Source organism: Sminthopsis crassicaudata, chromosome 1 (assembly GCF_048593235.1).
Source record: "Sminthopsis crassicaudata isolate SCR6 chromosome 1, ASM4859323v1, whole genome shotgun sequence".
Taxonomy (NCBI): domain Eukaryota; kingdom Metazoa; phylum Chordata; class Mammalia; order Dasyuromorphia; family Dasyuridae; genus Sminthopsis; species Sminthopsis crassicaudata.
This window is the reverse complement of record NC_133617.1, coordinates 51,983,496-51,995,553: the sequence shown is the minus strand read 5'-3', so window position 1 is coordinate 51,995,553 and position 12,058 is coordinate 51,983,496. Positions and strand designations below refer to the sequence as shown.

Sequence of the window (12,058 nt, the reverse complement as noted above, 5' to 3'; positions counted from 1 at the left end):
CCAAGGCCACTTAATAAATGAAAAGACTGAGTCCAGAGTCCCTTAACTTCATCTCCCCTTAACCCCACCTCATGGCTAAAGAAGAGCCTCATATTCCCTAGGATGACATGGCCTGGGATTCAGGAGACCTGGGTTCCAATATTGATTCTGCTATTGCGTTCATAGCTTGTGACTAAGTTGCCAGGCCTCTATGGGCCCCTGTTAGACTAGGGGATTTCAAAGGTCCTTTTTTCTGGCTATCAAAGCTTCTCTTTCATGTGACAACCCTCCTAAGGGAAATATGACAGCCTGGAAGTTGGGATCAGACCTCGTGGTCCAGGTTTGGCGGCCACAGCCATGGAGGGAAGCAGAAAGTGGCCATTCTGAGCAGGAAGCGTACAGGGCTCACCTGATGGGACAGGGCATTAGCCTGCCTCGCTGTCATCTGCTGATCATAAAAGGAGTCCCCAAAGACGCTGCCCAGGACGGAAGAGTGCTGCAGATAAAAAAGAGTCCTGCTGTGGTGAGATCCCCCACACTTGGCAGGCCACTGACAAGAGGGCAGGCCGCTGAAGCCACCCAGAGCGGCCCTGCTCTGAGGCGGGCTCAGCCAACCTAACGGACAAGGCTCACTCAGACTGCCGGCCCAATGAGGGCCGGGACAAAAGACAAACGTCCTTCAAGGAGCTTACAGCTGCTGGGAAAGGGCTGGTTCTTCACTAACTATGCTAGCAGAATGCTACAACTGCTAGTGTGGAGAGAGCCACATTCTCCCCCAGGGCACAGAGCAAGACTAGCCATCTTTTCTACAGAGGTGACCCTCCCACAGCCCCTAACCTCATGGGCAGCTCTGGCAAGGCCACAAAGGGTCTTTGGATCAGGTTGCTGCTCTGGGGACTGCCTGCTAAGGGTCTCACTGGCTCAGAAGTCAGCTCGGCCCATGAGGGTGCCTAGCACACGCTCCTGGGAGAACAGCCCAACTCCCTGCAATCTCCAGGAAGGAAAGCCTCCATGATCTTCAACCCATCTTTTCCATCTCAAAATGTACAGGATACTTCAAGGACAGAAACGGATGAACAAAGAGGTGACAGCTGAGCTCAGCCACTCAGGAGGAACTGTGCCATCTCCGTAATTTCTGACTTGATAGAAAACTCATCATTCAAACACTGGCTACCAGCCTATCCCTTTCGCCCCAAGGACTACCCCACAAATGATGAGCCGAAGCAGCTCCTCCTGCTCATGTACTCTACATTACGATGGGAGCTGTAGAGAATGGGTCTAGAAGCCTGGAAGGGGAGATACTATCATGGCTTCTGACATCCCTGAGTCCTAGATCTACAGCCTGAGGCTTGAGGAATTCCCTGTTCAACATCCTTGACAAACTTGAAGAACTCCAGCTGTAGGGAGCTCACTACTTCCCAAGGCAGGCAGTCTCTTCGTATGAGAAAGCTTTGATAGTTACAAAGCTCTCTTTCATCTGGAGCTGGAATCTGACTTCCTCTTACTTCCCTTCTTCCAGTTAAAATGACTGAGAATCCAACCACAGCCTAAGAATTTTTCCTTCAATGATCAGGATAGAAATAAAAATTTTAGAAACTATCACCCACCTAGCAAAGATGAACATATAATTCAGGAACAGAATGACACTGTGTGGCCACATTGCAAAGATACAAAGATAACAGGATACAAGCACACAGTTAAAGACCATGAAGTCATTTCAGCAAACAAAGGCTAGGAAAACATACAGCAAACTTTCTTCCAGAATTCTTCCCTCTAGACTGCATGTACGCGCGCACGCACACACACACACACACACACACATACACACACACACACACACACACACACACGAGAGTTGTCCAGGAAGGTCTCTTCCAACAGCTCTTTGTAAGAGGGAATTGATGTCAAGCTCACAGAACACCTGCCTTTACAGAGCTATTAAAAAGAGAGAAAGGAAATCTGTCTCCCAACAAGTGAAGCCTGATGAAGGACACCCATGCTTGGAGACCCGTGGTTTGGGACAAACAGCTCATGTCCTAGTCCTCCTGAGAGGCCCAGGCTGAGCCGGTGAGGTGGGAGTCAGGTGCTCTCTGGGTGGGCAGGGGTGACTGGCAGTGGTTCCCTAGAATATCAGATGGTTATACAGGAGACCCAGGAATTCATAACCCAGACATCTGATTGGAATTCCAGCTGAATCTCTAAGGCAGCCAGTACTGGGACAGGGTGCTGCTGGAAAGGCCCGGGAGAAGGCCCTTCCCAGAGAGGTCACTTTTCAAGCTTGACTCAGCCCAAGCTACAGTTGAATGCTCCAGGAAAGGGAATCAAAGTTAACGGACAAAGATCTGGGTCCAAATCTTGGTTCTATCACTTACTAGGAATAGGACTTTAGACAAGTCCTTGTTCTCTCTCTCTCTAAGCCTCAATCTGTTAAGAAAAGATGGACTGAAGATGACTGAGGTAGCTTGCAGCTTTACAATCTTAGGATTTCAAGAAACTTTTCTTCTTTTTCACCCAGTTCCAGAATCATAATGGCTAATGGCGGCTTACAATTTTCCAAGTACTTTCATATATTAACCAGTGTAACTTTACTTGCAGCTTTCCATCTCAATCCTAATTGGGATGATTTTTCCAGGGCTTCACCCAGAGAAGGGAGAAACAGTTGTAGGGATACCACAGGGAACACTGTACTGCTCAGCCAGGAATGGCTGGCACTGAATGTCAACTTCAACTCCGATTTTTGTGACTGTAGGAGAAGATAAGAAAACTCACTGACTGGCTCGATTGGAGAGAGTAGCCATCCTGGCCATCTTTTTGTCCTGTCTCTAGAATGGTTTTCTTTAGGAAGATGGCATATCTCCATGAAGAGGGGATAAGAGGAAGGATAAAGAAGGAGAAACTCACTCATGATCACTAGGTACATTACAGGAGATGAGAGACTATGAGCTTTGGGTCTCAGAACACAAGATAAAAGTCCTGTCCAAGAGCATGCAACAGCTCCAGGGCAGGGACTGTGACCGCCTCTGTTCTTGTCAGCCCAAAGGTTATTTCAGAGGAGACCCTAATAAAGGTGGTGAATGACTGAATTGGTTCAAATCTCCTTCCTTCTGTTCGGCTACAACACAGTCATAGCATGCCGATGTCTACCTACCCTGAGTCCAAGATGTGGCAATGCTTGTTTGCCAAGTTCCCCTCAAAGGCCTAAAGGGCTTAGCTTTCCAAGCTTACCCTTAGTTTGGTCCAAAGCAGGGGCCTGATGTAACATTGTTAAATATCCCAAAGGCACTAAGGGGCACAGGAAGTGGATGCCAAGCCTGTGAACTGGCTAGTTGGTACCTGATCCAGTAGCTGACACAATGCTCTCACCAAATTGATCATGAGTGAGGTCGGGATAGATAGGCTAGAGCCATGTCTGGAGACAAGATGAAGCAGATCAGATTAAGAAGGGGTGAAGAAAACAGAAGCCATTAGGAATGCCAAGTGGGCAGGAGTTGGGAAGAAAGGCTGTGAGATATTTCCCTGCACTTACCCCCTGGTTACAGCCTAATTTCTGTCTTTAATCCTAAAGCTAAGGACTCGCCTCCCAACAAAGTTTGACCCAGCCACTTCTATGATACAAATCCATCCCAACTTACCCCATAAGAGGCAACTAGGACTGGATAACTTTTCTTTTCAACTTTGCTGCAAAATTAAACAGGCTCAGCAAACAGACTGAATATAGAAGGCTGGGGAGAGTGGGAGCAAGCTGAGAGAAGGCCCTGGCTTCAGCACCAGGGAAGGCTGATGCCAGGAATGTGATTGAACGAACTTCCTCCCTAGGGAAAAAGACCCAACAGAAATTCCCATCCCTTCCTTGATATTTATTCACCTTTTGTCATGAAGGTGGAGACAAAGGTAGGGAGTCAATAAGGAGCTTCTTGACCTCATGCATTTACTCTTGGAGTAAATCAGAATCATGAAGTACAAGGTAAAGCTGTGTGGATTGGGGCAAGAAGTTAATTGTTTACTGCAAGACACAACCCCAAGAGAGATCAAGCTAAAATCTTACGGGGGCAGTACCTCCCGGTCTGAGGATTGTTAAGTCAAGGTTGTCTGCTAAAATAACCCCCATTCACATTTCCATCTGGGGCTTGCAACTTTGGAGCAGGAAGAATAAGGTCTTTCTATAACTTTCAATCTACCATTAACCCAATGAGTGATCCTGGGCAAATCCATCCCCCTCTCAGGCCAGTTTTCTCATCTGGAAAATGGGAGTTGCATTAGGTGAGCTCTAAGATACCATCCAACTCTAATGCCCTAAGGTCTAAGACCTCTTCCAGCTCAGACAAGAGAACTTCCCTGAGCCTCTTGTCTAAAGGCAGGGGAATGAATGGATGGACACACCACTTTCCCAGAGTTCAGCTGAATAAAGATCCAGAAAGTTAGAAAACATTCTATAACAGCCAGAGCTCAGAGGATTTAGTCGATGGCATCAGGCTGACCAGCACTATACAAAGGTTTTCATTGGGAAAGTTCCTTCCAGGTGAGAAGTAGATGTCAGGAAAGAACACAACCAGCAAACAAAATGGAGAGAGAAAAGTAGCCCACTTAAAGGCACATTTTCCACAAATGTATCTATCTGAAGGAGTCACAAAGGCTTGGAATCCAGATGAGGATGCTCTAAAGGCATCAAGCCCTAAGAAAAACCAGAGGGAGGACCACTGCTCCTCTAGAAGTTATTCCGTAGCTCAGTGGAGAATGTGATGGATATTAGATACCGACTGGACAGTCTTCATCCAAATCTCTCCTTTCAATGAAACCACTGAATGAAACCTACCTAATAGATGTAATCTTCCAGCTTTCAAAAAGAACTCCAGAGCAAACCACTGACTAGGTATAGGGATCAGGCAGGCTTCCGTAAGTGCCCTTCCTGTATTTTGGGAGGTGTTAGTCGGTGGCAGGAGATAAAGAGGGGAAAGGGCAGGCCTTATGACCTAATGGAGGGGAAACTCAGGTCTTTGTGTGAGTGAAGATGAGCTGGGGGCTCCTCTATTTGGACCATCCAGTGTAAAGGGTCTTAAAGCCCACCATAAGAGCCATCCCTTTGGGTTAACTAATGGGCTTTCAAGAAATCCCCAGGGTGGGGAGTGAACCTTGTGATTCTGCTGGACTGGTTTCAGAAAGGATGAGGGCACTAAAAATACGAGCCTTATCTACTTCAGTTGGATTGCGACAAGACAACACTGAACAGCTCAAACAGTGAAGTCTGCCCAATGAGCAAAGGGGGAAGCATGGTCTATTGCGCTCTTCTGAGGTGGCAAGGAGAAGCGTCTCCTCGTTTCTCTTAGTCTGTGGGAAACAGAGCCAAACAAAGTTGCAGCGTTTCAGTCTCAATGGCCAACATCAATGCTAGTCTAGGACTTCCTGAGTTTGCCTGGCCTGTGGGAAATAGAGCCGGACATAGCAAAATTATAGCGTTTCAATGTCAAAAGATTCTTGGTCAAGTAGCAGTTCAGGAAAAGAAAAGGCAGGCAGAACCCATTAGCATGGGGAGTGGGGAAGAGAAGATGTGTGACCTCTGGGAATGTGTATGTCAATGGACTTTTTTGGTCTATCTCTGGCATATACCCCAGGAGAGGGAAGGAGAAATGGAACACCGGGACCAGGATGACCCTGAGCAATCTCCCTGGTTGGATGCACAAAGTAACACTGCTTACAAACCCCCACTAATTAAAACCTGGGATCCAGAAGTTGGATCCTGGGAAGGAGAGAGCCTTCCAGCATCTTGGACACACCATGGCCAATGGCCACGAGGCAGCTATCAGAGCAGACACCATGGCAAGCTGGGGAGTAGGTACAGAGGCTTGATAAGTATTAGGAGTCACTGGATGGAGGATCCACGCAGCTTGCAGTGATAACTCCTTTGTGATTCAATTCTTCTGCAGGCCTGCGTTTGTTCTAGACCAGTTCTTTGAGTTTAGCTTTCTGTACCGTAGTTTTCTCACTTTTATCCTCAATCTGTCTAACGCAGTGGCTCTTACAGAAACTATTCTACTGGGTTGGTGATGTCATCAATTTGGAAGTTCCTTCCAATGATGCAGATCCCAACAGTCTTGTTATAAAAAAAGCACTTCAGGCAATAGAAAGCACTTGTAAATGTGGGCTGGTACTGGTAATTATGACTCTTGTTAATAAAACCCCAAAAAGAGCCAGGTATGGCTTGAGATTGGTCCAAAGGGAAATGCATCCTTAGTGCCACAAGAACCTTTTGGACAAGACCCTGGGCGTAGAGAAGTGTACCAGTGAGCCGAGTCTGCCTGGGCAATGGCTCTGGGACCACAGGGCAACCAAGGGGGTGCTGGATGGCCAGGCCTGGGCGCTGAGGCTCGGGCAGGCCTGCAGACTCCCAGCTGATCAAAGCAGCAGTAAGTGGGGCCAGAAGCCTGCATCAGGGTCCTGAGTCCCGGGCTGCATTGCTAGGTGCTGAGGTCTCCATTTCCTCAGATATCATATCAAATGGGGACAGGGACCCTGTTACAGCTCTTTTCCCTCAGTCATTGGGAGGAAGTATGTCTGAGAAGCCCAAAAGCACAAAGACAGCTCTTTTCACTGTTCTGTGATCAGATCTGCTTTCTCCAGCCCCTCACCTCTCCTCTCTCTCTCAGTGGTCTTGCCTGATAGGATGTAGCAGAGACAAGCAGAAGATTCCCTCACCCTCAGCCTTTCTAGGCCCGATTCAGGCCTTGAAACCTCCTCTACTGAATCCCAGAGACATCCATTATACAAGGATTAATCAGTGAGGCGGAACAGGGCACGCAGGCTGGCGGGTGGCTGCAATGACAGCACCTGGGCCGTGTGCTGGTGTAGAAAAGGCAGACGCATCAGAACAGTCTTGACTGACACAATCAAGTTCCAAGCCTCGACTTCTGGTTCACAGCCTACGCTGTTTGTGAGTGTCATTGGTAAGGTCCCTAGAACCGATGGTGTCATGGACACCATGGGATTTAGGGCACCATCCCAGTTGAGAAGAACAGAAGCCTGGTCTCCTGAGTCCTGGGGCCAGGAGCCAAGGCCCTTCTTCTATGCTCTAGATCATTCTCATCCCGTGAGAGCCCCTAACTTTTGACATCATCTTTGTCACACTCCCAAGCAAACACTTCCTCTTTCAAATGCTCCTGCGGAGGCCTAGGGTCAAGAGAGCCCAGCCAAACCACCTTTTCCCAGTGCGCGGGAAGAAGAGGCCTCGTGGGGCTAGGGAAACACTCTGCATCTCAGTGACCAGACAGGATGAGACATCAGTGAACATGAGGCACAGACAGTGACAGTGAGTGACCATGGGTTGGCAATGGACATACTGGAGACGAGAAGCAAGGCTTGTGGAAGCACAGAGTCCCTTACTTGAGGGGAGCTGCCAGGAGAGAAGCCTTGATTGGAGACAGGAGAAGTGGGAGACTGGTTGGCTGGGGAGCCAGCATTACTGCGGTACTGCTGGAGTGAACCCTACAGAACAACACAGAATTAAAGACCATGGGATCGATGGAAGGTTGAAAGGTTACATGCTTACTGGTGCAGAGCTGGAAATTCTAAGCCTGGAGGATATGGCCACACACTGGCGGGGCCAGTGGGTCAGGGCAGGATCTCAATTACACGGCTCATCCAGGACAGTAGAACCCCATTATCACATTCTTTTCTGGCTGTACTCTCACAACAGTGCTTAAAAAAAAAAGCCTGCTACAGCTATCACACATCTGGCTACAAGGTAGGACTCGGAGTGATGTCACTGATACGAGATCAGAAAGGGGTTCTACTGTGTGTACAGCCTGCTGGCCAAGAGAAGCTGGGTACAGTCCAAACTCTCAATACCTTTCACTTCCAGTCTGTCCCAGCCCCCCCCTCCCCGCCCTCATCCTGCTTTCCCCACCCCTTCCCACTCCTCTGTGCTTCAAAGACAGGGCTGAGCACCACAGCAAGTCCCAACACATACACTAATTCATTTAATACACACTAACTCCAAAGTTTTACAACACTCTTCCCACCTAGAGGCTCTACTGATGGTGCTTTCCAAATTCCACCCTTTATACTTGAACATATTTTAACCTGTTCCTTTTGATATCCTTTTCACAAAGGTCCCTTTTGTCTCAAAGCGGCCACAGCCAGCACTTAGGTGGCCAGGTTATTCAAGCACAGGGTGAGTTAGGTTTAGGTAAAGGGCCCAGGGTTGAAATGATTTCTCACATTCTCTCGGAGGCTACTGGGAATGAGGGTTCGTTCCAAGGTACCTAAGGCAGGGGATCCCCAACCATGTTGAAGCTCCCTTCTAAGACACTGCTCTGGGAATTCAGGTACAAATGGTTTATTTGCAAATGGGAAATTTTACAAGGAATCAAACTACTTTCACACATGTCTTCCTAGGAGAAAGCAAAGTACCATGTGGGAGCAAGCCCACTCAGTGGTAAACAAGAATCAGCACTAATTAAACAGGTAGGAGAGTTCCTAGAAGCTTCTTCTTGGGACTGCTTGGAACTGCTTGGAACTGCTCCAGATGAGGAGAGCTCTCTATCAGAAGCTGGTGAAAGAAATGCCTAAGGACCTGCAGACCCTTCAGTGATTCTTTATACACTATCCTAAAGTCTCCTTCAGGATTTGAAAATGCTACAGATTGATTCCAGTTATCTCCACAAAATGCAGAGAGCTGATCTTGGAAAGATCTGGATTCAAGTTTTGTCTTCGACACCTGTGGGCTGATTCTGGGCAAGTCATTTAACCCTCAAGCTCTGTTAACCAGAGGTGCCGGCCGGCCTTGAAGAGCCAGTTTCCTTATGCCAATGAAATCACAAGTCCGATCCCTGTCTCTATATCTGTATCATTTCCATTACTTGAAAATAAAACTCAGAAGCTCTGAATTTCTAGGATTTGGCTCTTTTTATGTGCGAAAAGATTGAAAGGAAATACAGAACATTTTGACTGGATTCTGCAAAAATTTACACCTGGATGGGCCAGTATGCAGGTTCAGATTTGTCCTGTATATTTTCCCCAATACCTACTCTCTAGGGCTGGCCAAAGCAATGGCTACTTATCTCTTATCAGAGACCAAGTGAAATGGTGGGCTCTCCTGTCAAGGGAAAATGGCAATTCCCTTCACTCCTGTATCTCTCTGGAGCTGCCTAAAAAAGCCCTGGTGGTTGGTCTACAGCAGTTGTCATTTGCCTTCCCACTGAGGATAGTGGAGAACAAATAAGTCTATGATTCAGAAGAAATGGGGCACAGACCAAGTGCCAATCAAACTCTCAGGTTTTGGTGGGCACTCCAAGGTGGAGACTTTGTACTTTTTTGTATTCTTTTGTGGGACATTTAGCCAAAGGAAAGGACTCTGTGCATTGTAACTGGGGAGCTCGCTCTGATATTCTCTCTCCTTTCCTTCTGAAGCTCCTTCTCCCTAAAACTTTCAGGGAAGCTCCCAGGCACCTTAGGCAGCCCCTAGCTCCTCTAAGAGCCAATTATTGGAACCCTGCCCATCCCTAGGCAGCCCAAAGAAAACACCATCCTAGCCGGTTCTTTGATGGCAGCCCGGGCCCTGACGCTGACCTGTCTGCCTGTTCGGTGAGATGCCAGCCTGGTGCTGACTTCTGACAACGATCTGCATGCTGGTGAGCCAGAAAAAACACTCTGAGTCAATTTTAAGAAGCTGCCATTATCAGATGCATAGTAGTGACTCACTGTGTTTAAAATTAGGAACTTGACAAACTTTAAAAGCCGTTCCTCACTCCGCAGCCACAATTGATCACAAACAGAACATTCTAATGAGCTCTGGGGCTTGGATCGATTCTGTGCAGCAGTTGCTAGTACACAGCACAGGAAGTAGGACACTAGCACCAAAACCTAAAGGGATCTAATTGCACTCGCTAGCTTAGATTCCACTCTGACATCCCCTGTCCCCACTCGGTGACTCCCCCATGAGCTGGCTCCTTTGGGAAGTCACTGGCATAAAACCAGCCAAGGGGGCCTCGGGTCCACTGTCCTATCACTGGCCAGGGGAGGGGTTTCTCAAAGGTGGCAGTCAGTCATCCCTGATAGCCACGAGGTCACAGAAGGACCCCCCATGCAGCAGTGGAAAGAGTCCCCAGTCTGACAAAACTATGCCTCTTCTGACCCCCCCCCCCAAAGGAAGTGGGAAAGAGTGAAATGCCCCCATAGAACTAGGCATTGCTGGGAATGGCCTCGAAGAGGGCAGAGGCAGGATCTCCCTGGCCCGATTCTGTCCTCACGGTGCTGGCTCGGCTGCAAGGCCCTCCACCCCACCCCGGTACAGACACACGTCTTTTACCGTCTGTAGCCCCAGCCCAGAGCACCGCCAACTTACCGAGGTGATGTCTATCCCCATGGATGGCTGGGCCTGGTTGCCTGGAGGGGACTGGGGGATGGTAGATGGTACTGTGACTGAGAGGGGGGGGAGCGGAGGCCCCCGCTGTAAACCCGAACTCGCCATTAAGGGGGTGGTCTGGGAGAGGCTGCTTGGCACCTGGGGCTGCTGCTGGGGCGGCTGCGGCGGCTGCGGCTGTGGCGGCGGCGGCTGCTGGGAACTTGCTTGAGTGAAAAAGGAGTACGGGAGCTGCTGTTCCAAGGACAGGGCGTCCATAGCCACAGCCTGAGGAGGGGAGACACAAGACAGCAAAAGATATCAGGCTGTTCTGGCAAAAGCATCCGCTAACTACAACATGGGCAGTGAGGGCGAGTGAGCACCTTTCAAATCCAATCCACACACAATGTATGGGAGTCTGGGCTGACTAGCTGATCTCCAAAGCTGTCTGTGAGTCAACAAGCCCAGGGGAAGGGTTCTTATCTGCAGAGGCCAATGTCGTCATCTGAAAAATGGCACGGACAATAACCACAAGCGTCATCAGAGGTCACAGTTCTAAAGCTCCTCTCCTGGGCCAGGGCCTCTGCCTGTTCTGTCCTCTGACCCTCACAAGATCAATGAGGTTGGTCGCGAGTCCTAAGACTCCATGAGGGGAAACAACTCCCCTGGAGTCCCTGGGCTAGAAGCAGCCTGGAGGCCTGTCCTCACCAACCCGTCTGGCCTTCCTGAGCCAGGTAAAACCCAGCCTGGGCCAGTCCCTCCACCCCAGGTGCTAGGAGGGAGCAGTGTTCCCACTCTCACAGCAGGACCTTGAGGCACAAAGGTTTTCTCGCCCCCATCTCCCACCAGCTCCTTCCTGAGGCCTGGTGGGGATTCAGGTTCCCTAGGACGGGCCTTGGCCACTGAGGGCCTCCCTCCATGCTCTCCAGGACCCAGCTCGCGAGCTGCCATGAAGCTCACCCTCTCCTTCTATGGCTCAATGCCGTGGAGACACTGACCGGGCACAAAGCTAGGAGGTATCAGGGCTTCCTGATCCTAAGGCCGGAATTTCCTCCACAGGGCAAAGCTGACCCCCTTGCTCTCAGTGACACTTCAGGCTTGCTGGGCTATGGACCATACTGTAATTTTAACCAAAAAAACCACCGAGGAGGTTCGATTCACTGAGAAAAGTTAATCACACAGTGTATTCCAAATGCAAATGTGGCAGGGTTTCAGTTTCCCCATCAGCAAAATGAGAATAATCATTTGATTTCATAGCTTTAAGTGAAGATCAAATGAGAAAATGCATGAAAGGCACAGTGCAAGCAAGAGCATCACATATGTCTAAATTATTATCAATATTATTGACTTGGACAGGGCAACTATGAGCAAGTTGTCTTGTGAACTTTAAAGTACCACACAGTGAAAGGCACTAAAATGGTCATCAATCCCTCTGGGCACACGATATGGCCGGGCGGGCAGGGCAGGAAGGTCTATTTCAGTCTCGTGATGGATGCTAGCTAATCAATGCGAGCAAGACGCATATTTCTTCCCACTCGTTTTCTCAGTGAGAATCAGAAGGGATGTAATTCAAGAATTTCTTGTGAGACTCAAATAGGGTAATGTGTGTATAATATACACACTTTATAATATATATTTACATTCAAGTGCTAGGTCAATACCAGTTATTTACATTATTCCATGGAGATAGTTGAGAAGAGGCTGCGCCAAATAGCAAGAGGAGATGCCTCTTGGGAGCAGGTGCCA

At 48.8% G+C, this 12,058-nt stretch overlaps 1 protein-coding gene across 15 annotated transcripts in view; it reads right to left on the bottom strand.

The window, feature by feature from the left end:
* The window catches only part of CRTC1 (CREB regulated transcription coactivator 1), a 118,954-nt gene that overhangs the window by 4,291 nt on the left and 102,605 nt on the right, over positions 1 to 12,058 (bottom strand). For 10 of the 15 annotated variants that reach the window (XR_012488247.1, XR_012488257.1, XR_012488258.1 and 7 more), the window contains 3 exons: positions 10,316 to 10,600; positions 7,354 to 7,455; positions 389 to 475 (listed from right to left, as the gene is read on the bottom strand). Coding sequence is in view for 12 of the 15 variants with exons in the window: in XM_074302875.1 (XP_074158976.1) it covers positions 389 to 475; positions 7,354 to 7,455; positions 10,316 to 10,600 (474 nt within the window). In the remaining 3 variants the exon portion in view is untranslated. The remainder of the gene's footprint in view (positions 1 to 388; positions 476 to 7,353; positions 7,456 to 10,315; positions 10,601 to 12,058) is intronic. The other 5 variants (XM_074302913.1, XM_074302942.1, XM_074302949.1 and 2 more) reach the window with 3 other exon arrangements.